The sequence below is a fragment of the Sus scrofa genome, chromosome 9 (assembly GCF_054392235.1).
Source record: "Sus scrofa isolate SSC_HxYL_T2T_F1_AM1 chromosome 9, Sscrofa_HxYL_maternal_Yorkshire_Landrace_v2.0, whole genome shotgun sequence".
Taxonomy (NCBI): Eukaryota; Metazoa; Chordata; class Mammalia; order Artiodactyla; family Suidae; genus Sus; species Sus scrofa.
In genome coordinates this window covers 18,246,150-18,272,973 of record NC_139391.1, presented here as the reverse complement: position 1 = coordinate 18,272,973, position 26,824 = coordinate 18,246,150, and the positions used below count along the sequence as shown (strand labels likewise).

The 26,824-nt window shown below is 38.0% G+C and overlaps 1 protein-coding gene across 50 annotated transcripts in view; it reads left to right on the top strand.

Moving 5' to 3' along the window:
- Positions 1–26,824, top strand: part of DLG2 (discs large MAGUK scaffold protein 2) — a 1,974,117-nt gene that overhangs the window by 1,302,686 nt on the left and 644,607 nt on the right. For all 50 annotated transcript variants that reach the window (XR_014814818.1, XR_014814817.1, XR_014814819.1 and 47 more), the window contains one exon: positions 3,220–3,270. Coding sequence is in view for 44 of the 50 variants with exons in the window: in XM_084975536.1 (XP_084831662.1) it covers positions 3,220–3,270 (51 nt within the window). In the remaining 6 variants the exon portion in view is untranslated. The remainder of the gene's footprint in view (positions 1–3,219; positions 3,271–26,824) is intronic.

Sequence of the window (26,824 nt, the reverse complement as noted above, 5' to 3'; positions counted from 1 at the left end):
GGTGTCTTGTCTTATGTTTAAGTTTTTAAGCCATTTTGAGTTTATTTTGTGCATGGTGTGAGTGTGTGTTCCAGTGTCATTGATGGGAGAAAAACTGAAAGCCTTCCCCCTAAAATCTGGAACAAGACAAGGATGCCCACTCTCACCAATTTTATTCAACATAGTGTTGGACAGCCTAACCACAGCAATCAGACAAACAAAAGAAATAAAATGTATCCAAATTGGAAGAGAAGAGGTAAAATTGTCACTCTGTGCAGATGACATGATATGATATATAGAAAACCCTAAGGACTCCACACAAAAACTCCTTGAACTGGTCAATGAATTCAACAGTGTAGCAGGATACAAGATTAACATTCAGAAATTGGTTGCATTTGTGTATACTAACAAGGAAATATCAAAAAAAAAGGATTCAAAAACGTAATAACTTTTAAAATCTCACCCCCAAAAAATTAAATACCTTGGAATAAACCTGACCAAGGAGGTGAAAGACATATGCTGAGAACTATAAAACATTAATCAAGGAAATTAAAGAGGATTCAAAGAAATGGAAGGGTATTCCATGCTCCTAGTTTGGAAAAATTAATATCATAAAAATGGCCATACTACCAAAAGCAATCTACAGATTCAGTGCAATCCCTATCAAACTACCCATGACATTTTTCATGGAACTACAACAAACAGTCCAAAAATATATATGGAACTATTAAAGACCCAGAATTGCCAAAGCAATCCTGAGGAACAAAAACCAAGCAGGAGGCATAACTCTCCCAGACTTCAGGGAATATTACAAAGCTACAGTAAATAAAACAGTGTGGTACTGGTACCAAAACAGACATTCAGACCAATGGAACAGAACAGAGAATACAGAAATAAACCCAGATACCTATGGTCAATTAATCTTCAACAAAGGAGACAAGAATATAAAATGGGGGGGAAAAAAACAGTCTTTCCAGCAAGTGGTGCTGGGAAAACTGGACAGCCTCATGTAATTAATGTTATTCCATGTTTTTATATGTTCCTCTAGTAAAGGTTGAAATATTGCCTTACCTATGCTAAAATCCTTTCACCCCTTTATAATTTCACTAATTCTTGTTATAGCCATGGAATATTTTCTTTTAAAAGTAAAATTACATCCTAACTTGGATGTCATCTTCCCTTCTTATAAAGAGACTTGAATAAGGCAAATGATTAATTTGCCTGTGTTTTTCCTTGGGTTGAAAATTCAAGACCCATTGAGTATATGTAGCTATAGTTTTCATCTTGCTGACTAAGGAACTTCTGAATACAGATTAGGATATGTACAGATAATGCTTCTAGGATCTAAAAGTCAGCATATATCATCATAGATATATTAAGCGAAGATTTTGGTAGATCCCAACTATGCAATGTATGTCACTAAATATTCTTGTCTTTTAAACACTTACTAATAGAATTTTAACCTCTGATATTTATTATCAGAGGCTTATTTCTTCTCTTTGAAGTTGTTTTTTTTTCTCTACAGTTTGCAGCACTTTAATAATGTGAAGGGCTCCACTCTCGAGAAGCACTGAAGTGAAGAAAAAAAGATTCATGGAGCCATAGTGAGAGAATTAAAACACATCACATTAACTCAGCCTTCCCTTTCTGCTTGCCCTCTGTCAACTAAAGACTGTTATTTAAAAAAATGAAAAAAGGATTAATACAGAACACATACATACAGGGATTTTGAGTTTCATTTTGTACTCTTACATATGAGGAACAAAAAAATGTATGTAAAGCTGCTAAAGCTTAGTATTAACATCATCAGGTTTTCTTCTCTGAGTCATTAAGTTGCTGAAACCCAGAAAAATCAAATTTGGTTTAGGGCTCTTTGATAATGTAGTCACACAGCAAAATGTGATTCACCAATTAGCTCATGTAATTAGAAAATCAAAAACATGCTCTAAGCGGCTGGTGGACACACAAAAGTAAAATCTATTGTCATTCTTTATATTTGCTGGTTATAGTTATAATTATACTTTGGTTAATGATACCATATACAAATTCCTTATGGAAGAGAAACCACAAATGCCTATGTTTATAAATCAGATAAATAATTTAATTACTTAGTTCAGTCATTTATTCATTCATTTTTATTCCTTCATCATCTCTTTTTTGCCAGGCTCTCTTGGGTAATGGGGGCTTTGTGGTCCTTGCCTCCATAGAGCTCTCAATACGCAATAACTATGTTTAAATTCTTCTTAAGAAGGGACAGTAAATTGAAGTTAGACCACTACAAAAATTAAGGCTTTTTAGTTAAAAATTAGGCTTTTTTCTAATTTCTAAATGTTAATGATATTGCTGAGACTTACATAAGAAATAATAAACAGCCAATTCAAGAATTTTCTTGCTCAAAAGTTTTTTCTGGCTCAGAAGGACTCAATAGATAAAAGTGGGAATTGAATATTTGTTAGATTATTTTAAGGTAGCTTTTTATATGTTCAGTATTCATGTCTGTTGAAATTGAAGGCATATGTTATATGTTGCTTAGCTATATTTAAAATGTGTTTCTCTCTGTAAGTTCAAATCAATTTAAGGGTTGGTTCGATGGTTAAAATGGTTTCTTATTAGGAATTTCAAATGTGTCCTGGTTTGTTCTTTTCTCATTGCTGCTGAAGTACCCAGGCATACATAGTTACATGGTCCAGGGCTTCCTAGCAAATGTAACAAAAGGATAATAGGGATGTGTTACCTTGAGCTTGAGCCAATAAAGAAGACATTCCTTATCTGACATGATCTTTCTTAATGCTGTATTACAGGCAAAAAAAAAAAAAAGTAATATGGTCGTATTGCCCTTACCACTGATTTTTGGTCATATTTTAGTGTCTATTCATGGAAAATTTTTAAGATATTAGGAAATGTTTTCCTTGTAACTATAGCATTCATCCTGGATGATTTATTCTCTCTAAACTCACAGTACGTATTTTGTATTGTTTTCTTTCCCCAAAAACATCACAAAATTCTAAGGGATGCAATAAGCAAATTTTTTTTGGTATATTCTCACTCATATTTTAGAAAAGCTTGGATTTTATTCCATTTGGATGAAAACATACAATCACAAACATCAATATAGTGTGGTTTATTCAGAGCAGGATGAAATGTAACCCCCCAATGTTATTTAAAATGCCAGTCTTTCCTCCTAAAATATATCTAATCATTCTCTCTCTCTCTCTTTTTTTTTTTTTTTTTAATTTACAGGTCAATGGGACAGAAATTGAATATGAGTTTGAAGAAATTACATTGGAGAGGGTAAGAAAAATCCAATAATCCAAAACCCCAATCGGGCATTCCACATTCTGTATCCTAATGGGTTGTCTTGTGAAATATGCAATTGTGTATTATACCCTGGACTTTTCCATCAGGATCACAATGAGGCTATTAATGAAAAGCTTACAGTGGAGGGTGCAAAGACAAGCAGTCCAAATCACCAGAATATTCAGTATGTAAACTGTATTTCCAAGATTTGGAAAAATGAATGCGAAAGACAGAAATACTCACTGGACTTGCATGATACTTTTTTTCCTGTTGTTTTCATTATTAATGTTTTGCCATACATTTTAAGATATACTACAAAATATTTTCATTTTCATTCCATCACTTCGTCTCTGTCCTTACCACTTAGTACCATCTTCATAACTACCATTACTATGCATTTTTTAGTTGTTTTTTTTTAAATGATGTATTTTAAAATCTCCCCCATAGAGAAAAGATAGCAACCCTGCAGAGCTTTGCACCTTTGGTAAGGCCTTGGCAAGACTTTGACAAATTGGGCAAATCCTGTATACCATAACCATAATACATACAAATATTTTACAGAACAGTAAGAGAAAGGCCAAAGACCACCTAGAAAAAAGAAAATGGATAAAAGATATTAACAGGACATTCATCAAAAAACAAAAGGCCAGTAGCATAGAAAAAGCTGCTCAACCTTATTGTTAGACAAAGAATAATGGTCCGAAACAGTTTTTGTCAACCCAATTGACAAAACATTTCAAAAGAAGGTTAATATTCACTGCCATTGAGTGGGCCTGGAAATTGGAGCACCCATAAAAGAGCAGTTTAGAAATAGAGAGCAAAGACTTTAAAATGGACACACATCTTGACCCAGAAATTGTACTTAAAGAAACATGCAAGTCCACAAAGAATGTTTATATTGGTATTGTTTATAATCTTAAAGACTGAAAAAGACAAGTGTTGAATGATACATTATTACATGTCCACATAACAGACAATTGCTATACTATGATAATATCATATAAAAATATTTAATTACAAGGACAAAAGATCCAACTAGATTAAATTTAAAAAAATGTTTTAAAATGGTATTCAAATAGAATCCAATAAGCACAAAGAAAGTTCTATGTTAAAGATTTTGGAGTAATTTTTAGTTACTTCTTTTTGTTTACATGTATTTCCTACACCTTCTGTAATAAACATGTAATGCATTTATATTAAGAAATAAAAATGTAAGTATTTTTCCTAAGCTGTCATTCAAGCATGAATTCAGACTCTAGATTCTACATTTAAATTTATTTTTCCTTTTCATTTTACGGATTATTCACTTTCCTGAGTCAGGGAATTTCTCACTTTCAGACTAATTTTTATTGTGAGTGGTTTTAAAAGGAAATTTACATTAATGGTTAAGTGTTTGACAGATGAGTTCTTTAAAACTTCCATTATGAACTTTGATAAAATTTTAATGGCCTGCTAAATGGAGAAAAGTGGAGCTTATGGAAAATTAGCCCCAATGAGAAAAGAGAAGACATTTCTCTTCTAAATCACCAATCTCTCTGGAACGGACTATATAAATTAGGGGATGAAATGCAAAATGAAAATGTGGGGTCCTTGTTTAAAAACTAGTGAGAATTAAAAGATGGCCACAGCAGGGGCCTTCTAAACATAGGACCTTGTCTGATTTCACAGATCTCCCACTTCTGAGGCCAACCTCTCTCCCCCTAAAACCCACACATATATACATCTTAACAATAACACCACTTACCTGGCTTTAAAGGTCAGACATAGCAGCTAACATTTGTGTGAGGTAGAATATTCTCTCCCTGAGTCAGACACCTGTGAGTTCCAGTGTGTGACTTGAGACTTACTTGCTTCATAATCTCGGATGTCATCTCCCTTCTCTTACTCTCTGCCATAGGATTCCCCGTCATACTCTGAACCTCATCCTTGCCATTAGCTGCACCCTCTCCAAAACTTCTCTGTCAAGCCTTATCTTCTCTGAACAGCACCTCCTCTCTGTCCTGATCACTTATTCTAGGATCTCCACTCCAAAAATTCTTCACCCCCACTGGGACCTGGAATCACTGATTCTACCATTTGCCTCCTGTTTTCACCCTTCTTTACACCCTCCTCTTTCTCTTCCCCTAGAATGTGTTCCCTGGTCCATCACTCTTAATTCTCCTTCGCATGCCCAACTTCTTTCCTCCTCTCTCTCTCTCTCTCTCTTGTGTGTGTGTGTGTGTGTGTGTGTGTGTTCATCCAGCAAAATTTCAGCCCTTGTTAATCTACCCTGGTTAAACCTACACCTTCCTACTTAACTCCATGCCAGCACCTGGGCAGCTGAGCCTGGCTAGAGAAGCACCTCGTCAGCTCACTTTAAATTTATCGCCGTTGGTTTCAAATGAACCCTCACAACACCGAAACAGTTTTTATAAATGTCTTTAGAAAAACTATTTCCTTGTTCTGGGGGACAACAATTTCATATCTCATTTGCTCCCCTCAAATCTCAAACATGCCCTGCCTCATCCTCAAACAAAAACCACCTTACTTTTGGATGACCAGATCCGCTTGTGTGCCCTCCCCATTACAATGAAGGGATTTTCCCTGCTTCTTTCCAAGGCCACCTCTTCACTTGTGACCTGGACCCCATAAACTCTTGTCCATTTAAGGCCTTTGCTTTTGCAGTTTTCTCCTCTCTCTCCTGCAATATCTGTTTTCTCCCTCACTTTTTCCTGGATAAATTTAATATAGACATGATGTCATACCTCTCATCTTAAAATATGTGCCTTGACTCAATATCCCCCACCCATTATTGCCTCGTTCTATTTTGCTTAACCAAAAATCTAGGGAAATTGTCTATTTTCACTAACTCCACTTTAGTACCTCATTTTCTTATTTTAACCTATTTCATGTTTTCATCTCCACAGTAGTCCTAAAACCATCCCTATCAAAGTCACAGCAGGTTCCTCTTGCTTAATACTAGCATGGTATTAGTTCTCCATCCTGAGATGAGGTAAGTGACGTCTCAGCCGTATTTGATGCAGCTGTCTCTACCTCCTTCCTCAGAGATGTTAATTTCTTGGCTTCTAGAACAAAACACTCTCCTGTTTATTTACCATAGCATCAGTGCCCTTTCTGTCTCCTTGCCGGCTCCTCTTCTAAATGTTGAAACACTCCAGAAACCCAATGAGTGCACCCAGACCTCTTCTTAGTCTCTCATTCCCAAGGTGACCCCATCAGACTCATGGCTTTAAATACCAGTTATCTACTGATGATCTTCAAATCTGAAGTCAGGACCTTTCTCTCACATTTCACATATGTACAGGTAGCTTCCCAGTTGGCATCTCTCCTGAACATTAAGAAGGTCTTCTAAACTTAGTATATCCCTGAAAGAATTCATGATTTCCCCGTATTCCCTACCCTCAGGGCCAATGCTGCTTCTACCCTCATCTTAACTAATTAGATCTATCATATTCCTTATCATTCAAGCCCCCCCAAAATCTAGGAGTCTTGAATAATTCCTCTTTTTTCGCTTGGCGTCCAGAACAAGTCCTCCTGGTGCTACCATAAAAATATATTTCAAAATTAGTCACATCTTACCACCTGCTCTGCTGAATCCTGGTCCAAATCAATATCAACTCCCAGGACATTTATCTCCAGCCACAATGTCTTTGTCACCATTCCTCAAATGCCAAGCTTTTCCCACCTCTAGGCCTTTGCATGTGGTATTCTATCTGCCTGGGAAAATCTTTACATGGTTTGCTCACTTCATCATTTAAATATCTGCTCAACTGTCTCTTGGAAAAATCTCTCTTTTGTACTCCACTGAAATTACTACCAGCTTTCCCAGTCACATTTTCTCCTTTTCATAGCTTTATGGTTTTTTAACTGCACTTACTCATATCTGAAATTTATAGTACTTATTTATTGTTTACTTTGTTAACCTCGGTCTCCTCCCTAAATATTTACTATATATAAATATAGGGTCACCTCTATATCCAGTTTGCCTAGAACAGTATCTGGAATGCAGTGTGATTTCAGTGAATAGTTGGTAGATGATTGGGTTATGTCTGTGTTCTGCCACTGTAAGTGCAGTGAGGTTGAGACACATGGCCTGCATTTCACTCCTGGCTCTGTCACTTGCTGGTCAAGTTGCTTTGAGCTGAATCCTTAACCTTTCTGTGCCTGAGTTTCCACATCTGATAATGAGGCTAAAGTGTTTGTCATCACCCCCTAGGGCTCTTATGATTATTAAATGAATTAATATAAAGATTCGGTGTAGCATACATACATCATTATTCTCCCTAACATTTCCTTTATGCTCATTGGGTAGTTCTCACAAGGTTTGTTGATGAGGCTCATTGAGGAAGTTTGAAACCTAGCACCCAAGTCTCAATGAACAATTTACCTTAATCTAACAAGAATTCCTTTGGTACCAGCTTTCCTTTTTTTTTCCTCCCAGTTTGTCAGGTGTCAGTTATCTTATGATGAAGAAGGTGTGGTCTTTGCTATATGTGTTTGCAGCTTACGCTTTTTCTACATTTAATCTCTGTAACTTTTAATACAGCAGGAAACTAACCACATTTAGTAACATCCCCATGAGATGGATGGTGCTGACTTCATTTTACACATTAGGGCATATTCATAATTTAAAAGCATTTACATTAGTCCATTAATCTCAGAAATTAAGTCACTTGTCAAAAGTCATGATGTTAGTAAAAGATGGAACTAGAATTCAGCCCTATGCCCAGCAGACACAAAAACCTTATCTCGTTGCTTCTAAGGAAACTGCTGTCATAATTAAACTCAAGTATTTTTTCCTCCAAGAGACCTTTCTAGTCTTCCCTTTGCAGAAAGCTGCCTCTTTAGAAATTAACACAAGTAGAAAATTTCTCACACTAAATCATGAATAAAATATCTTTTCCACTGAACTGCAAGTTCCTTGATGGAAGGAATTTTATTATAATATGTTTTATATTACTATGATGATATAAAAAGAGAGGGGAAAGGCACTAGATAGCTTGCGGACAAGCTGATGACCCCTCTTCCCCAGCAGCATTGGTCAGTACATTGACCGCTTGCCACATAAGGCGAATCCTACAAATGTCTTCCATAAATATAGGTGTCTAAGATTTACTAGACAAAGGCACTAGGCACAGTCCTTATTTCATAAAATCTCTCAGCCTGGGAGAGGACACAGAGAAGTCAGTAGGCAGAAACCATGAAGAGGAGCTGAGTGCAGTAGATAGCTGGCCCAAAATGGAATGCTTCCCTGAGGTGTTATACCTGAACTTGCTTAGGAAAGGTGAGAGGAAGCTAGCTGCAGAGAAGGGAGTAGAAGAGGGCCTCTCAGGAAATAGCAAGTTGACGTGTTCCCAGGTCCATGGCCTGGGAGTTCAGAATGACTGCATCTCAAGTTATGAAGTAGGATGCAGAGAGAGAGAGAGAGACCAGGCTGGAGAGAGAGAGAGAGGATCTGGAATTTGGTGTCTTGGATAACATATGGAGGAATTTGAATTTTATCTTGAAGGTAGTGGAGAGCCTTTGGATAATTTTAAGCAGAAAAAAAAAAAAAAAAGGTGACATAATAATATCTGTGTTTTAAAAAGATCACCCTAGCTACAATATTGGGTGTACATTTCTTAGGATCCAGGGTATGATGCAGGTATGCCATTTAAGACATAATTGATGGCTGGATTTTGCCAATGGTGATGGAGGAAATGATTCAAAATATGTTAAGAATGTTAGAAGAAAAGATTCTGATGTTTCGTGGGATGGGAAAATGCCAGAGAGAGCAAAGAAGTCAAAGATGCCTAGACAGTAATCCAGCACATTCCTTTCATTAACACAATCTGGGCCTCTCAGCAATGGACACCTGTGATATTTCAAGCCTTTCTGACACCCTCGGCTCTTGTGACATTAATAAAGGTGGCTCAGTATAAAATCAATGCTTTTGAGTGATTTATCTATTATCCATGTATGAAGTTAATAGGTTGTGTACCCCTAGTATGATTTGTAGCAAGAGAAGCTAGTTGACCTGGCGTGGATAATAGATTCATCATGCCTTCATAACCCTGACCCGCATGCATGACTGCAATTTAGCAGAGATGTTGAAGTGACTATCTGACCATCTGCCGACCCCTGTCCCAGCCTCCAAAAAAATTTAAAAAAGAGCATTTGGAGTGCTTTCCTGACAGCTGCAGAATGTATGGCCATGTGACACCATTTGAATGTTCTGTCTGACGAGTCAGGGATATTCTCTTGCAATTAAAAAAAAAAAAATCAAAGAACTGAGCCATCTTCCCAAATATAAATCATTGACTTTTGTTACTTATTATTTGACCCAGGCCAACACAAACAGATTTATAGGGAAGAGAAGAGTGACTGATTTATTGCACCCTGCAAATACCTATAGATGAACTGAGTTTCAAGTATAAGTTGGGTAATATGGGGATTTTTTAAATAGTATTTGTGAACTGCAGGTAAAAAGTTGTCTATTGGTGGACGCTCCAGATTCATCCAAGTATCATATTAATTTATTGAATGTCTGAATCACTTAGGCCAAATTTATTAATCTCAAGTTACTGAGTTTTCATGAAAGTGAAAATTCCTAAATTCAAGTAGAACTAAGGGTCTGTTGCTTCAAGTAATGTAGAGGCTTTGGGTTTCTAAATTTCTAGTTTTTTCTGGATCTCTTTAGCCATGTCAAAGTAATAGTAACAGGAATGAAAGACCAGAATCCCAAAGATATTTGATGGGGATTCAGATAGTCAGCTATTTTATTTAAATAATTTTTAATGCTAGATAGTTTTCTTAAACTTCAAAATATACATATTTCCAATTACCAGTGTATACTTTTATGTGTTTGAAATATATGCACACATATGTATATTTAAAAAAATAGGTACCATTTAGTGTTTAGACATACAAATATATGTGAATTTTGATCAAAGTTTTATTGGTTTTGCAGAAGGTATTGCAAGATTTATGGCACAAAAGTAGATCAACCTAAGCAGCAAAAAGAAGCACAATCTCTGAATGCAGACCTTATTTTGAATCCAGAATCAGCCACTTCCTGTATAACCTTGAACAAGTTCCCTACCTATTAAGCTTCAGTTTTCTTCATGATGAATGTAATGCTGATATCTATCTTATAGCATTGTTGTGAAAAATAGAAAACATAAAATTCCTGAAATAGTTCCTATAACAGCATAGATGCTCAATATTATTAGTTACTATAAAGTGTATGCATACACACTTATCTAAGTTTCATTTTTCTGGAAGCTGTCACTGTTCATACAACTTCAGGCTGTGATTCTAGGACTGGGTCAAGTGGCAAATGTATGCTTCTGCTTTCCTTCTGGGTGTGTGTGTATGAGAGAGAGAGAGATACTATATTTATGGTAAATGATAAGCTTCTTAATTATCCAGGCATTTTTAAAGCATGTTACATACATAAATGGAGTCTGCCTTGAGTTTTCAGCCATAGCTTCCTCTAGAATAACCTCATACTATTTGTAGCTCTAGCTTCCCTTCTTTATTAGCTCAGGAATTTAGCTTCAGACTAGACAAACAGAGTTTAGGCTATGAAATTTTCTCCAGATGCTCTAATACCTCCTTAAAATATTCTAATGATCTTGCATTCCCAAACTCTACATACGATACAGTGAGCAGCTATTCTTTTTGTCTGCTCCTTAAAACCAGCAAGAGGAACATCCTCTGTTGGGGGAACTGCCCGACTCCCCATTCCATCCAGGTCATTCTGAGGAGAGCTGCCAATCATAACATCATGGTCACACAGTTTATTGCTCTAGATCTTCTCATTGGAACTACTGGGTAAACTGGTAAAATAATAATAATGCAGATTCTTGAGCCATGCCCTAGACCAAATGAATCAGAACCTTGGAAGTGTGGAACATGGGAAATCTCTATTTTTGAAACCTTTCTTAGGGATTTGATGTACAATTTAGAGGCTGACACCTGAGCCAAACCGAGTCAGTAAGAGCACCCCTTAGGATTTTTCACACTGGAGTTTGAGAGATGGAGAGCTGATGCATTCTGGGTAGCATAGCTATGAGATATGAGGCTGTCCAGTGGTCTCCAAAATCTCCCCCTTTTTAATTTATTTGCTGCATATGAACAGTCATAATAAATTCTGATTACGGGGTATTCATAGTAAATTTCGATTACAGGGTGTTCATTAGCTTTCTGAAGATCAGTCCGATTCTGCAGACCATGTCCACAGCAGGTCTCTGAGGTGAACAGCCCCATTCAGGGGGTGGGGGTCTGTCTCTATCCTCCTGGGAACCTGTCATTCCAGCCCTTTCTTATATAGGATGGTGCAACGGTCCTCTCTTCTGTAGCTACTTCCTGCTGGTTAGGGGGTGACAATTACTGGGTGGCTGGACATGGCAGATTCCCACTATAGAGGATGGGGGAAGAAAAGAGAAATAAGACTAAACAGAGGCTTGGAATTTAGGCTGGTACTGGTACTATCGAAGGAGGAGTGCAGTTTTATCTAAGTAGGTTTTGTTTGATGTTGTATTAAGACATAAATAACAGGAACTATTGGTCCTTATACATGTTGTCTCCTTTCTGTTGTTATAAGAGAAGACCTTGAAAATGTAAGGTTGCAGCTGCCAGCTGATGCTGCTTTGAGAACAGCTGGTGGCATCAAGTCTGACAGGGCACAGAAACCTTAAGTTCTCAGCAATACAGAGACTTGCCTAAAATTATTCGCATAATATTTCCTAGTATTACTTTGGATGTCTGACCCACAGCTGCTCCATTCTGCCTTTTCTCTCTAATGGCCAATGCAGATACCACTGTCAATGACTCCTGTTTTTCTACATATGAGAAGATGCAAGAATTTGGGCCCATAAAAATCCTTACTTAAAATCTTAACTATCTGAAGGTCTGTTCTGTCAGTGTTCCCAGAGCACAGAGGGCCTCACTCCTGGTCTCCATGCTGAGTTCTGCTCAGGGGGTGCTGTGGGTCTGCAGCTGCAGTGGCTCATGCTTTACTCCATGTAGAGGCTGATGACAAGTGCCAAACTTCAGTTCACAGTGCTCCCCCATGGTCATAAACTCGACCATAGTTTTGGGAGGCATATCATGACCATTTTGTCCCATGGTGCTAGGAATGAATATTCCTAGATCTGGCAAAGATTTTGCTGATAGGCAACTCAATGTACTGTAATTGGACTAGACCTTATTAACAGTAGCCAAAAGTCTCTGGACCACCTATCTTCTTCATCTATTATGGTCCAGGAAAATATTCCCTCTTGTTGCATTTTCCCATATCTAGAGATCACTGACCTCATATGGAACCATATACCATTTTATCAGAGACTCAGGTACAAATTCGGCAATGCAAGAAATAGCAATTTTGTGAAGTTAATAAAAATAATATAGATAGCAGTATTAGTAAAGTCATAATCAAAAATTTAAGTTAAGAGCTTTCATCCTGTTAACATTAGATGAAAATGTATTTATGGTCTGGGTCAGAGGAGGTATTAACTGACCAGGTGAGGGCATCCTGCCTAGTAACATCAATAATAAGAGCCTTGGAGGGAAGAAACCTACCAGGGTAAATCAAAAGTAAAACAAATAACCATACGAGTCAAGTGTGACAATCTTGGGATAGTGGACTACTTCTGATGTTGTCTTCTTTTTGTCCATGCATTGGTATTTTTCTTATTAGGGCCTTGTTTTAGGGTGATTTAGAAGTTGGTAATTCTCTCTGTAAAGAGAATGTAGAGGCCCTTCTTTAGTGAGAAATATAAACTTGAGAGTTAATTTTCTTCACTTTCTTTGTGCATACAGCACTTAACAATTCCTAGTAAGAAACCTTTTATCTAGGCTGGAGACAACCCTTTCAATGATATTCTTCCAGAGTATATATATATTCCCCTGGTTATCATGGGACATCTGATATTTGCCCAGAGACAGATTACGGCAATCAGCTTCAGAAACGCACTTAGATTATTTTTCTTAATAACTCAGTTCAAGTTTATAATAATGTAACATAGAGGCAAAGAACTACTTGGGAGGTGAGTTTTAGACAGTAAGCACTAATCTCAAGACACAAAACTAGAATATGAATCAAAACAGTCTTTTTCTTTAAAATTACCCTCATTTTTACCAAAATAGCCAAATTAGGACTGTAGAAAGTCTACCCCAAATGGAAAACACATTTTCTAACTATTTCTTTGTCATTGTTGGATTTGCCAGGGAGCCGGGAAGAACCAAGCGGCCATCTTGGATTTCCCACGGCCCTGACTGATTAATTCACAACTACTGCTTACCTACCTTAACTTCTCTGGTTTAGGACCAGCCTGTTACCATGCCATAAGGGCATCAGGATGGCAAAAGTCTGACAATGAGGCATGAATTCTTTGTGCCATACTTTTCATTTGACAATGTTTCCCCTGTAATTTATATTTAGGAAGTTTGTAAAATATATATATATATACCAGGAAAAGTTTAAAAATACCTGGTCAGATAGAATCATAGATTTTTGTTTAACATTACTTATTCAACCAAATTAACAATGGATTTCAAAGGCAAATACAAACTAAAGGCAAAGAAATTCACATAATCTGTTATCAAAAGCAGCATTTTAAGAAAACCTTTTAACAGTGAGACCAAATCCAAATTCAAGTTTTGCACTAGCTAACTTTTCCTACTTTTTGAATCAACCATGGACTATATTTTATAGTTTCTAAAAGCATGCACTTTCTTGTATAGACCATCTCAGGATGGCAACGAACATACTGATAAATAGTCTTAAATGACCTTAGTTTCTCTGTTGGGTAATTGAAGTCTCAGGATCTCATTTGACTTTTATCAAACCTAGGTACAATAGGTATTATACTTATGCTGATGACTCTAAAGACATGTCTGTATTAGATCAACAAATTTTAACTTCATTAACATCTAATAACAAATATTGAATACTGAATATTTTCCAGGTCACCTGAACCAAAAATTAGTTTACTTATGTTTTTTGAGACTTTATATAAGTGCTTAATATCCTTTAAGTCAATTAAGTAGAGCTCTCTTATGAATTAATTTTGGCAATGCCATATATACACAACACAAAGACACATACAAACAAGCAGGACAAAGACCTCATATTTCCCATTCCGAATTTTCAGCCATGAATAAGGTGCAACTGTGTAAAACAAGCCTCTTCCCTGAGACCTTAAGGGCCATGTCAAGTAAGACCAGGAATGGAGTTGTGGGCCCTGTTCTGATTTTTGTAGTTTTCATCTGTGAGGGGAAGCCTGGCTTAGAAAATGGACTGCAAGAATGGTGTGTCCTTTTGTAAAGCCAGAACATCTAATGTAGCATTATGTCAACCCCAGACTCCCAGTGTCATTCATCCGAAGTCACATGTCAGTTGGTCTTCCTCCGTGCCACTGTTTCATACACTTGCCAGGAATCCAAAAGGCTGTAGCTGCTGTTTCTGGAAAGACACAAGCATAACGTCTTCCCCAAGTTATTAAAGGATCAGGGCCTTGCCATATATTTTCCTCAGGTGTTTTCCAGTATGCTAATGGGGAGGTACCAGGAATACTCTGGCCATAGTGCTGTTCCATTGGCGTTATTCCTCGTTCATTACAGGTGAAAAAATTTAAAGTAAGCAAAGCTTATCTTAATAATCTTGTGCAGTAGGAGCCTTCCTGTTCCCCCTTTTGTTTTTTAAGTTGGAATTTCAATTTATGATGTGTATGTTCTTCTACAGCTTGTCCTTGGGGATTGTAAGGGATGCCAGTGACATGTACAATACCCCAAATTTGACAAAATTCAGCAAAAGCCTTACTAGCATAAGTAGGACCAGTATCAGTTTTAATATGTTGTGGAAGGTCCAGAACAGCAGAAGCTTCCAAATAATGGTTTTTGACATGTTGAAAAGTCTCACCTGCCTGAGCTGACAGGCATGTGTCAACAGTAACATGAACAAATTTTAAATGACCAAAACTATTAACATGAGTAATATCTATTTGCCATAGTTGATTGCTTTTTAGTCCTCTAGGATTGACTCCATCATTGGTAGACACTTGGGCTAAGCTTTGACACGATGGACAGGATTTAATAATATCTTGGGCAACAGCGCGAGACAGACTAAACTCTATGCAGCATTGCTGCAGGGTGATGGAGAAGTGCATGTGAAGCATGAGCAGTTTCAAAAATAGAAATGATAAGCTGGTCCACCTTTTGATTACCATCATGTAAAGGACCTGGTAAAGAAGTATGAGAACGTATATGGGGTAATAAAACATGGTGATGTCCTCTGTCTCATAATTTGTGTGCAAAAAAAACAGGTGGAATAACTCTTCATCATTTAGTTCTTTCAAGTTTGCTGTTTCTAGTTTTTGTACTAATTGTACCACATATTGAGAATCTGAAACAATATTACAAGGATATGAGATTATTTTTTAAGACTTGTTGAACAGCCATTAGGTCTGCTTTTTGAGCAGAAGTGTAAGAAGTTTGTATAATTTTAGTCATATTTAGACTTTGAATACCAGCTTTAGCTTTTGAAGATCCATCTGTAAAATAAGTAAGAGCTTTAGCAATAGGCTGTGATCTGGTGACTTTTGGAAATATAAAAGAGGTCTCTTGTAGGAATTCTATAAGTTTATTTTTGGGTGGATGATTATCAAGTTCCCCTGTATATCCAGCTAAGGCAGTCCACCATGGCAGTGAGGTTTGGAGTAAAGTTTCTCTCATAAATTTGTCTAGAGGGACATGTTTAACATTTGGATCTGCTCCAACCAGTTGTTTTAAGATGGCATCTGCCTCGGATAATAACCTTAACTATGAGGTCCACATAAAGTGGTGTTGTTTTTACTTCTTCATTAGAAAGATGGATCCATTGACAATGCCAGACTGTGGCATTTCTGGAACTAGAACTGCTGTAGGTGAATGTATGGAAGGCAACAGGATCAGAATAATAGAATTATCATAATCAATACTTGCAACTGTACCTCATCTATTTTTTCCTCAACCAGCTGTAATTCTTTGAGGGCTGCTGGAGACAATGTATGTGGGGAGGTAAGGTCAGGATTGCCCTTTAATGTTTTTAAAAGATGAGTTAATTGATTTGTAGTAATCCCCAAATAAGGCCTTAGCCAATTAATATCTCCCAATAATTTCTGAAAATCTTTTAATATATTCAATTGGTCCCTGCAAATTTGCAATTTCTGTGGCGGAATAGTATGGCCTTCTATCAAAATTCCTAAATATTGAAATGGAGGGGTTTTTTTTATTTTATTTTATTTAAGCCCCTTTTCATTAAGATATACTTCAGTGTCTAGCAAGATGTTAAAAACTTGTTCTTCTGGAGCAGAGAGGAGAGTATCATCCAAGTAATGGATAATACATGCCTCAGGGTATTTAAGTCTAACAGGAGCTAAGGCTCAATCCACAAATTTTTGGCACATGGTAGGGCTGTTTTTCATGCCCTTTGGCAATACTTTCCATTTGATTGATATGTTTCATAGGCGCTTTGTTATTTAAAGCAGGAACAGAGAAAGCAAATCTACATTTATCTTGAGGGGCTAATGGTATGGTGAAAAAACAATCCTTTAAATCTATAAAAATTAAAGCCCAATCTCATGGAATTGCAGTCGAAGGCAAGCCTGGTTGTAAGGCTCCCATAGCATACATTGTTTTATTAATTTCTCTTAAATCATGTAATAGTCTCCATTTACCTGATTTTTTAGGAATAGTAAAAATAGGAGTATACCATGGACTGTTAGTTTCCTCAATAGATCCTGCTTGCAATTGCTGAGCTATTAGCTCATGTATTTTAGTCAGTTTCTCCTGAGTTAGGGGCCATCGATCTACTCAAATTGCACCATCATTAATCCATTGTATAGCATCTGCATGGGCTAGCAGAGAATTTTCAATGGTCCCTATTAAAAAATCCTTATCAAACACTATCCCATGTTAATCAAGCTTAATGGTCAAGTTTATAAGTTCTTTTGCACTTTGTTTTTTCCTAAGCCTGTTTGTTTTTGATTTCCTAATTTTTTCATTAGTTTCCATCCAGGGGAAGAATCATTAGAATGCCACAACAGACATCCTTAGTTGTTCCTTTAAGTCTCATGGCAGACAGAAGATCTCTTCCCCACAAAGTGATGGGATATCAGCAACATAAGGTTTCAGATAACCCAGTTTTTCCTTTTGGTCCACCTGGGAAAGGTCTGCTGACTTTGAACTGTAGTGGGAACTCCTAATCTCCTCAACTTGTTTGGGTCTGGGTAATTAAAGGCCATGCAGGGAGGCCAATCACTATAACAAATAATAGAAACATTGGCTCCAGTGTCTGTTAATCCCCTTATATTTTTTCCATTAACCTTAATAGTCATTTGTGGACATTCAGTTGTGACTTCCTGAGTCCAAAAGACCTGAGAGGTCCCTGAACGTCCAAATCCTGATGCTCCCCTTTCTTTCTGGCAACTCTTTCCTATCTTAAGATCTGTTTGAGCCACAAATGCCCTCATTGGTTGATGGGGCTGGGGCTAGGCCCTGATTCCCGATTCCTGTTCCCATTTCCAGACACCGAAGTTGCTAATGGTTGTTAATAGAGTGCCGTTTTGGTGAAACTGAGACCAACATTGATTCGCCCAGTGATTTCCTTTCTGACATGGAGAACATAAACCAGGGTTATGCTCAGGTCCTGGAGATGATCCTGTTGCTAGGGATGATTTCCCTGTTAATTGAGCTCTACATTCTTTCCGAAAATGTCCTTCTTTTCCACAATTAAAACATCTCTTTCCTGAGCTGCTAAGTTCCTTTCAGTGCTGCAGCAAGCATTGCTTGAGCATAACCTGTACTTCCTACATCTTGACACATCTTAATAAAATCAAAGGTGCCTCCTGAATTTCTTAGGAGGCCATTGCCCTTTTACAGTCTTCATTTGCATTTTCATATGCCAATTAAAATATCTGTGGCCTGAGAATGTGCTACTTGGCAACATACTGCTCGAGTTAGGGCAGTCCACAAACTGTGGGTAAGGTTCTGTAGGGCCTTGAAGGCATTGTACAAAAGATCCTTGTGGATTTCCTCTCTCAGGAATTGTCATCCAGGCTCTTCAGGCAGCCAGGCTCAGGATCTTAAGTCAGTTGTTTTGCTGAGTCAAGAAAAGGGCCTGTCCCAACCAACATTTCAAAAGTATGTTGAATTGGAGCATTGTCTTTTCGTTTTAAGCAAGCCTGTTCCTGACAAAAATCTGAAAGGCTAGACTTCCAAATTAAATAGTCTGTACCATCTAGGGTGGCTTTGGCTATCATATGCCAAGCCCACGGGGGAAGCTGAAGTGTCCCCATGCTTTCTACCATGCTCATAGTAAAGAGAGCTGTAACTCCATTCTGTATTACACTCTCCCGAAGAGCTTTAAGAGCTTTAAAATCAAAAGGGTTATGCGCATGGATATTTTATCCTGGGACTTGAGGATCAGGGGCAGTAGTTTTAGGTTCGAGCCTCTAGACTAGCAGATTTTAGGGCTGATTGAAGGGGAGTTAGTGTTGCCTCCACAGCTAAAGGCTTATTTAAACTCTCATCAAGAAAGGGATCAGTCTGAGGGGGAGCAGAAGGCATAGATTTTTCTTTACGGCCCACAAGTTTTCCAAAGCATGTCTTACTAGACCCCGGTATGTATATATATATATATTCATATATAGATGAATCCCACATAACAAAAGGCTGGAATGATAGATTCCCATGTAGAAAAATAAGAAACAGAAAGACAGGCCCCAGACTGATGGGCATGGTATAAATTTTCTCCTATGAGATCCCAACATTCTGGGTCCACAGTACCCTGGCCTGGAAACCAAGGGTTATATTAGATCATGGCTTCTGACAATTCCTCTATCTCAGACTCTTACTGTCTCAACATAGATTTAAACAATTGAATATAATGTTTAGTTTCCTGTGATTGATTCTGCCCCATTGTTATCTTGGTTTAAATTTTCTACTTGCCTACTCAGGTCGTGACTCTGTTGAGTGCAAAGCTACCTTCTCCGCTGTCTGTAGTTTCACTTTTTTCTGCTTGTGGCAGACCTTCCTTTTTTCTCAGCTCATGGCAGACCTTCTCTTCCAGCTCCACGTTGAGTGCCACTCTGCCATGCTGGGACAGTGCGGTATAACAAAACAAACAAGACTACTTTACATTTAGAAAGTAGGAGACCAGGAGGCACTCTGTTCTGAAGGGCTTAGGCTTTAGCCCACATGACTTTTATTAAGGAAGGTGATGAGATTAGTGGGGAAAGTGATGAGATTAGTATTAATGGGATAAAGAAAGGTGACAAGATTAGTGGGTAAGAACAGGCATAGGCAATGACAAGGTTATCTTCTCAGTGATATCAAGTCAGTATCCTTAGGACTAGTGCAGTTGTTTATAGAATAACATGAATATCTTGTCTTTGAAGGAGACCCTGTACTTTAGAGCCCTGTGTCCACAGATATTTGCCTTCTGCAGAGTTCAGCGGTTCAGTGGTCTCCAACACTGCTTTGTGGAGTAAGCTCATCTGAGAAAATGAGGCTTCCTGCAGAGTGAGCCAAAGACAGAAGGTGAACAAGAGGAGAGAAAGAGAGACAACTGGCAGCATTCAATGTCTATGTTATATCTGTCCTAAAGACCCAACCAGATAACCACTCTCTTTCCAATGGTTTGTGTGAGACTTTCCCTCAAATTTTTCTTAGCCAGACTGGTTCAAATCCAGTATCTATAACTTGCCAGCGAATGGACTTAACACAAATCTGTCTTGGAGTTGTATTTTAGCTATCACTGTGTAGAAGCAGTTGAGTAGGTCATGCCCTAGGCTCATGCTGCCACAGCCTCTTCTTAACATAAATGTCACCTTGCTTAGATTTATCTTCTCTAAATTCTAGTCATTTCTCTCACCACCGAGGTAAGGTCATAAAGCAAAGCTGTCCGGTGGAGAATAGCATTGGCAGGTTGCAATAAACCTTAATGCCCCAAAGCTTACACATACCATTGCTTTTAAAGTAACCCATTACTGTGTTCCCACATCCAGAAATAAATGAACAATAAAATTTTTTTAAAAAGTGTCAGGTAAAGAGAATGCCTAGTGACAGGTCTATGGATTTAGGTTTCTACTGTCTAGCAACTTTTCTGATTTGGAAACCAGCAAGTTTTCATATGTGTGGAAGGTGCTTTGCAGTATTAACTGTTGGCCTCAGCTGTCAGAAAAAAATTGACTGTTAGAAATATAGTTTAGAGACACTTGGGGGGGTCATTAATCTAACTTTTCTTTAGATGTAAGCATCAAAGTCTCAGGATTGAGGAGGGCCTGGTAAACATACCTCAAAGGCCTGATTTAGATGAATCGGCACAAAATGCATTTCGCTGAAATTCAGCTGCTGACTCCAACCTTCTCCATTTATCTTTATAGCTTCCAGCTGAATTATCTCCCTTCTTTCACCCTACAAACCCTCTGTCACTGAAGTATTAACAAGTATTCTCTCCCAGTTCATTAGTCTGAGCCTTAGTGCCCTCACATCATCTAAACTGGCCAATATATTTTCTTCTGCAAACCACTTGTTTTATTTTTTAAACAGCTGCACCTGCAGCATATGGAAGTTCCAGGCTGGGGATCCAATCAGAACTGCAGCTTCCAGCCCACACCACAGCCACAGCAATGCATGATCCTAGCTGCATCTGCTACCTGTGCCTCAGCTTGTGACAACGCCATATCCTTAACCCACTGAGTGAGGCCAGGGATCAAACCTGCATCCTCAGGGACACTATGTCAGGTTCTTAATCTGTTGAGCAACAGTGGGAGCTCCAACCACTGTTTTATCATTAGCCTGTCTTTTTTCAACATGGCTCTTGATTATTACAAGCACATCTAATGCTCTTTTAATAGGATTTCTAAAACTAACATCTTTTAGACACAATCTACAATGGAAAGACTTGGACAGAAATGACAAAGTTCTATTGCTCCTAATTGAGTTTTCTAATCAGAGTAAATCTATTTTTCCTGACCTGTATTAACAAGGTATGGATGGTTAAGGAGGTTTAGCAAGGAAATCTAACTCCAGGATGCCCTGAGCCTTCAGAATCATGAATGGAGGCCCTCAGATTCTGAGACTATTGGAAAGCAAAGACCCAAGGAGCAATATAGGGCGGGAGCCCAGCAATCGTACCTGAGTCACTAAAGACTTGATTTTTAAGGACTAGTAAAAACTAGGAATTCTGTTACTTGCAACTGAACAAACTCTAACTGATATAGCTCTCTTTCTGTATTTCAGCTGTCAGGCTAGCAGCAAATGTAAACTCAGTCATTCTTAGTGCTTTTTTCTTCCTAAACACTTCAGCCAGCTCCAGAATTATCCCATCGTTCTACATCCTTATACAGTGATGAGGCAATCTACACATCATTTGGTCATGTTTCCTCACAGGTAACAGCTGCAACACCCATTGTCGCCTTCCGAGTTGTCCCTTCTAGTCTGTCAGCTTCTGCTGCACTCTGACGATGTAGCGGACCTCTGCCGTTATCTCCCACTTCATTCTTTTCATCCCTTGCATTTTGATAAATGTGCCCAGATTTTAGTTCCGATGCTTGCCTTCATCTCCACAACACATGTGCTTTGATGGAAGCTAAAGTAACTCTGAACTCAAGGGGCAGGTCCTTAAGCCCTTGAGCCCCTAGCCTTCATCAGTGGTGGATATACAACCTAATCCAGTTCAGTTGGAGTGGATTCTGTGACTCTTGCTTAGAATTCTCATAGAAACCCACCTTCTTCCACAGGCATGAAGTCAACATGCCTGTAGCTCAGATGGCTTGGAGCGATTTTATGACCATAAGAGGATTCCAGCTTTAGAATGAAGTACCATTTTAGATGGTACCGAGTAGGTAAATGGGGAAAGAACAGTCTTGGTGACATTTTGAGACCATAAAGCATATTAGATCTGAGTTTTTGTTAAAGTGAACAATCTCCTTTATTGTGTTAGCCAGTTTAAATTAGGGGGGGTTGTTGCATGCAACTAAATAAATCCTCAGTGACATAAATGGGTCATGAGACTCTTGAAGAAACTGTTTAGGGGCCCCAACATCTTGGGCATGCCTCAAAATCATTTATCTCTGAACATTACTTTCTCCTTTCTTATTCCAGTTCAAGGAATCTTTCCCCACCCAACCGCCCCCACCCCCACCCCCGCCCCACATTTGGGAAGCCTCACACTTACTCCCTTTGCAGAGGACTCCTCTTTTCCCTTTTACTTCCTGCCAAACCTTATAATTTCTCCTGAGGCTTAGGTTTTTGGAAACAAAAGCAGGGAAGTCTTTGCAGGCTGCTTGTGACTTGACTCTTCCTCTCCTTACCTCCCCCAACAACGAATACCTGCTTTCATGAGGAGAAAGGAAAAGGGAAAATTTAGAAGAAAAAAATACTAGTTATCTCAAAATAGAGATGCATAGTAGGAAAACTGAAAGTTATTTCAAGTATTTGAGAAATGATTAGAACTAGTGGGTTTAAAAGCTTATATTTTGTCTACTTAGCTTAATGAGCTTGATGCATTTTTTTATACACTTGATGCATTTTCATACTTTCAAATTATCAATCCTTTGGAGAAAAGAAATGCACATAAGATGAAAATATTCATAGACATCATAACCTCCATGATGCAATCCCTAGTTTTAAGGTTTATAAATGTTTGGTCTGTATAAACTCAGCGTAAATTAAAGCACATTTATTCATTGAAAAGAATGTCACCTTGCATTTAACTCAGGATTAACAACTCCTAAAATTGTTCTTCGTACCCTTACTATTTTTGCCTAAGTTCTTATTCAAAACCCAAATCAGGAGTTCCTGCTGTGGTGCAACGGGATTGGTGGCATCTTGGGAGTGCTGGGATGCAGGTTTGATCCCTGGCCTGACACAGCGGGTTAAGGATCCAGCATTGCCACTGTTGCGGCTTAGGGTGCAACTGTGGCTTGGATCTGATCCCTGGCCTGGGAATTCCATTTGCCATGGGACAGCCAAAAAAGAAAAAAAAAAAAAAGCAGATCATGTGTTACCTCCTCTGAAAAGCTTTGTTAAATTCCGCTGTCACGGTTAGCTTATCCATCTTTTTCATCACCTCAGGCTTTCTCATTGTCATCTGTGTTCATATTGTGTCTACTTTCTACATAAATTTTGAGGCCCTTGGAGACTAAGATCCTTTTCATTTGTCATTTTACATCTGCCTATTTTTAATCACTAGAACAAAGTATATACACATGCACAAACATGTATAAACTTTCTATACATTTTATATAATACACTTTATAATATATATTTCTTTAATGTATTTGTATTTGCATGTGTTTGTAGATGGATGGATGGATAGATGGATGGATGGGTAGATAGAAAGATAGAAAGATAGAATCTTTTAAGCTGGAGCCTATACTCATGCTCTTTCTAGTGCTGGTGCCACACTAAGTGTATCACTATCATTTACTGAAATTTTAGCTTCATGTATTACTGTACTGTGATTATCTCAAATCTTAACATTTAGTCTATTACATAAATTTTAGAACCTCTCTTTACAGAGAAGCAAACTATAGGTCAAAGTAGCGTTTGTCCATGATCACAAAACTGGTGTATGGCAGAGCCATCTTCAAATGCTATGTGGTGCCATCAGTAGGATGAAAAATATGCAAGACTTTAAGAGTAAATATTGATTCTCCCACCATCCATGAGATATTAAGAAAGCCTTTAATGCTTACACACTGATCAAAAGTAAACACTAAGCCAGGTGGCAAAATGTCTTCAGTTAGCACTGGAAGGCTGAAAGCAGCTTCAAGAAAAAGACCAAAGGAGTTCCCTCTGTGGCTTAGTGGAAACAAATCCTACTTGTATCCATAATGATACAGGTGGGATCCCTGGCCTTGCCCAGGCCCAGTGGGTTAAGGATCTGGCATTGCAGTGAGGTGAGCTATAGGTCACAGACAAGGCTCAGATCCCACATGGCTGTGGCTGTGGCATAGGGCGGGAGCTGCAGCTCTGATTTGACCCCTAGCCTGGAGCCTTCCATATGTTGAAGGTGCAGTACTTAAAAAAAAAATTTTGTTAAAGACAAAATCAGTCATAAGTGGATAGAGATGCATTTCTTTCTCTGCAGGATTACTTCTTAATGTTTGAGAAATAAAGCATACCCCCTCCATTTGCTTAAACTTTACTCAAGACTCAGCAGTGCTACCCTAACTTGGGCAAAACAACTACATAAATGATATCACATCTTGCACATTTAGAATTCTTCTAATTCAAGAAATCCAGTTCAAAGCAGTATTCCAATTGTGTTTTAAGAACTTTCCTCCTGAAAATATATCCACATTTTATGAAGCTAAATTGGTGAGATTGTTAGGGTTCTACTATGTGTACAGTGCTATTATTTCATTTAATTGATATACATTATGATACATCTTACACTTTAATATCACTTCATTATTTTCAAAATATTTTTCAAATATGTCATTTCATCCTTCAGATTCCCCTGTGATTTAGGAAAAGAAAATTTGGAAAGGACGAAACAAAGACCCAGAAAATGTTGACATGGGTTTTCCAAGGTCACGCATTATGAGCAAAGGCTGGTCTAAATCACATCTTTAACTTCCAGCTTTGCTCTTTTTTTTTCTGTCTCTTGCTGTTCTGTTTCTGGTTTTATTTTAATAGCAAAAAAATCCAAATTGTCCTATTGAGGTAAAACAAACTAAAAATATCAAAATGTGGTCACTGATTTCTCAAACTAAGCTGAAATCAGAAGAAAACTTTCTTTCATGTTGAATTAGATGTTAAATCATCCCACATCATTTAAACTTAACTTTTTTTAAAAGCAACTGTTATAAATGTTTAGGTTCATAAGAAGCACTTCTAAATATCAAGTTATTATCTTGTACCCCTAGTAAGTGGGAAAACCCTTTAACTCTCTTAAATTTTGGACATAGCTGTGTGAAAGGTATTTCGTCCATTGCTTTGAATTCTCTTCTAGTAATTTCTGCCAAACTCTTTTTTACCAACATAGCAAAGTATTTCAAGTGTGGACTTTACAGCCATTTAGGCTGAGGTCAAACTGAGGCTTTAAATACTTTGTGAATGTGAGCAAGTCACTGAGTCTGTCTGTGCCTCAGTATCCTTGTCTGTGAAATAAGGATCATATCTTCCTCATAGGGTGGTTGTGAAGACTAAATGTGTTCATAAATATAAAATGAAGTACTTAAAACAGTACCTGGCCCTATTAAGTACCTTATAAGAGCTAGTAATTGTTATTACTGGCCCAGTTCTCTTCATGTGATAGGCCTTGAATTTTAACCCAAAAAAGCAAGAAAGCAACATCCACTTCATCCCTGGAGAACTACCACTGTTACTCCATGTCTTTAATTATTTCCCACACAGTCTTCTTCCTCTGGAAATGCTTCCAATTATTACCTTGCCTCCTAAAATTTTCCTTCATTTTACTAATACGCATTGACTGTGATACCTGGAATTCATGCTTTGTTCACTCAACAAGCATTAATTGAGTATCTCTTCGGCAACACATGCATTAGATCCTGTAAATCAGTAGTTAATGAGTCAGTCTCTGCCCTCAGAGAGCTTAGGAGGTGGTAAGGGAGATAGACATGTGAATAAGAGTCATTACTTCAGGGAGATCTATTATCATGGAGTTGCTGACCAGACTTGTCATCTTATTTTATAAACTTATTTTATGCTGTATGTAAGCCTGAAAAAATGCTCTTTCGTACTCACTTTACTGTGGTAAAATGTAAACCCAGGCCTTTACACTGGTCACTTATTAAAATGAATGTTTCTTATTTGCTGGTATGTTTGTCTATGTCTGCATTCAATGATAAAACACTCACGTGGCCAAGTAGTTTTCGAGCGCTGTTTTTTACTGCTACAAAATTAAACTCATGTCAGTATTATTTCACTATCTTGTCTTCAGGCATGTTACTTTAGGGCCAGTCTGTCTTCAGCCCAGGTTGTTGTGACAGAAATTACAACACAGCTTTTCAGAGCCGTCTGTCATGTTTGGCAGTGCCTACAAAGATGCTCTTAAGTGAATGGATCAACTCCAGTGCCAACACTTGAAGGTGCAGGTGAAATGCAGTAAACTGCTTTGCCTGGACAACCTATGCATCACTCAAATTTGACTGTTCTTCTAAATAAGAAGGGGATTTCTTTTTCAAACATATGGGAAAATATTTTGGAAATCTGAACTATGTGATTCAGTTGATTTATTGTATTACCTTATGTAATCTTTCTTGCAGCAACTCTGACGTAATTATCATCATACTGTCTTGCAAACTGAGGCAGTGAGTGAAAAAGTGATGTGTCCCAAGCTCGCACAGCTAGAAAGGGGTTGAGTCTGAGCTGGAGACTGGTTCAATTCTGAAATTTCACAAAGAACCTCTTGCTCTGTAATTTCAGTGTCTCTCCACCCATTGTCAAGGCTGACTGCGTTGTCTCACGTGGCATGCTGATTTTCCCTTTGGAGAGGCTGGCATTTGAACAGCTGATGCGAGGTTCTGGCCTCTGGTTTCCAAAGGGATGT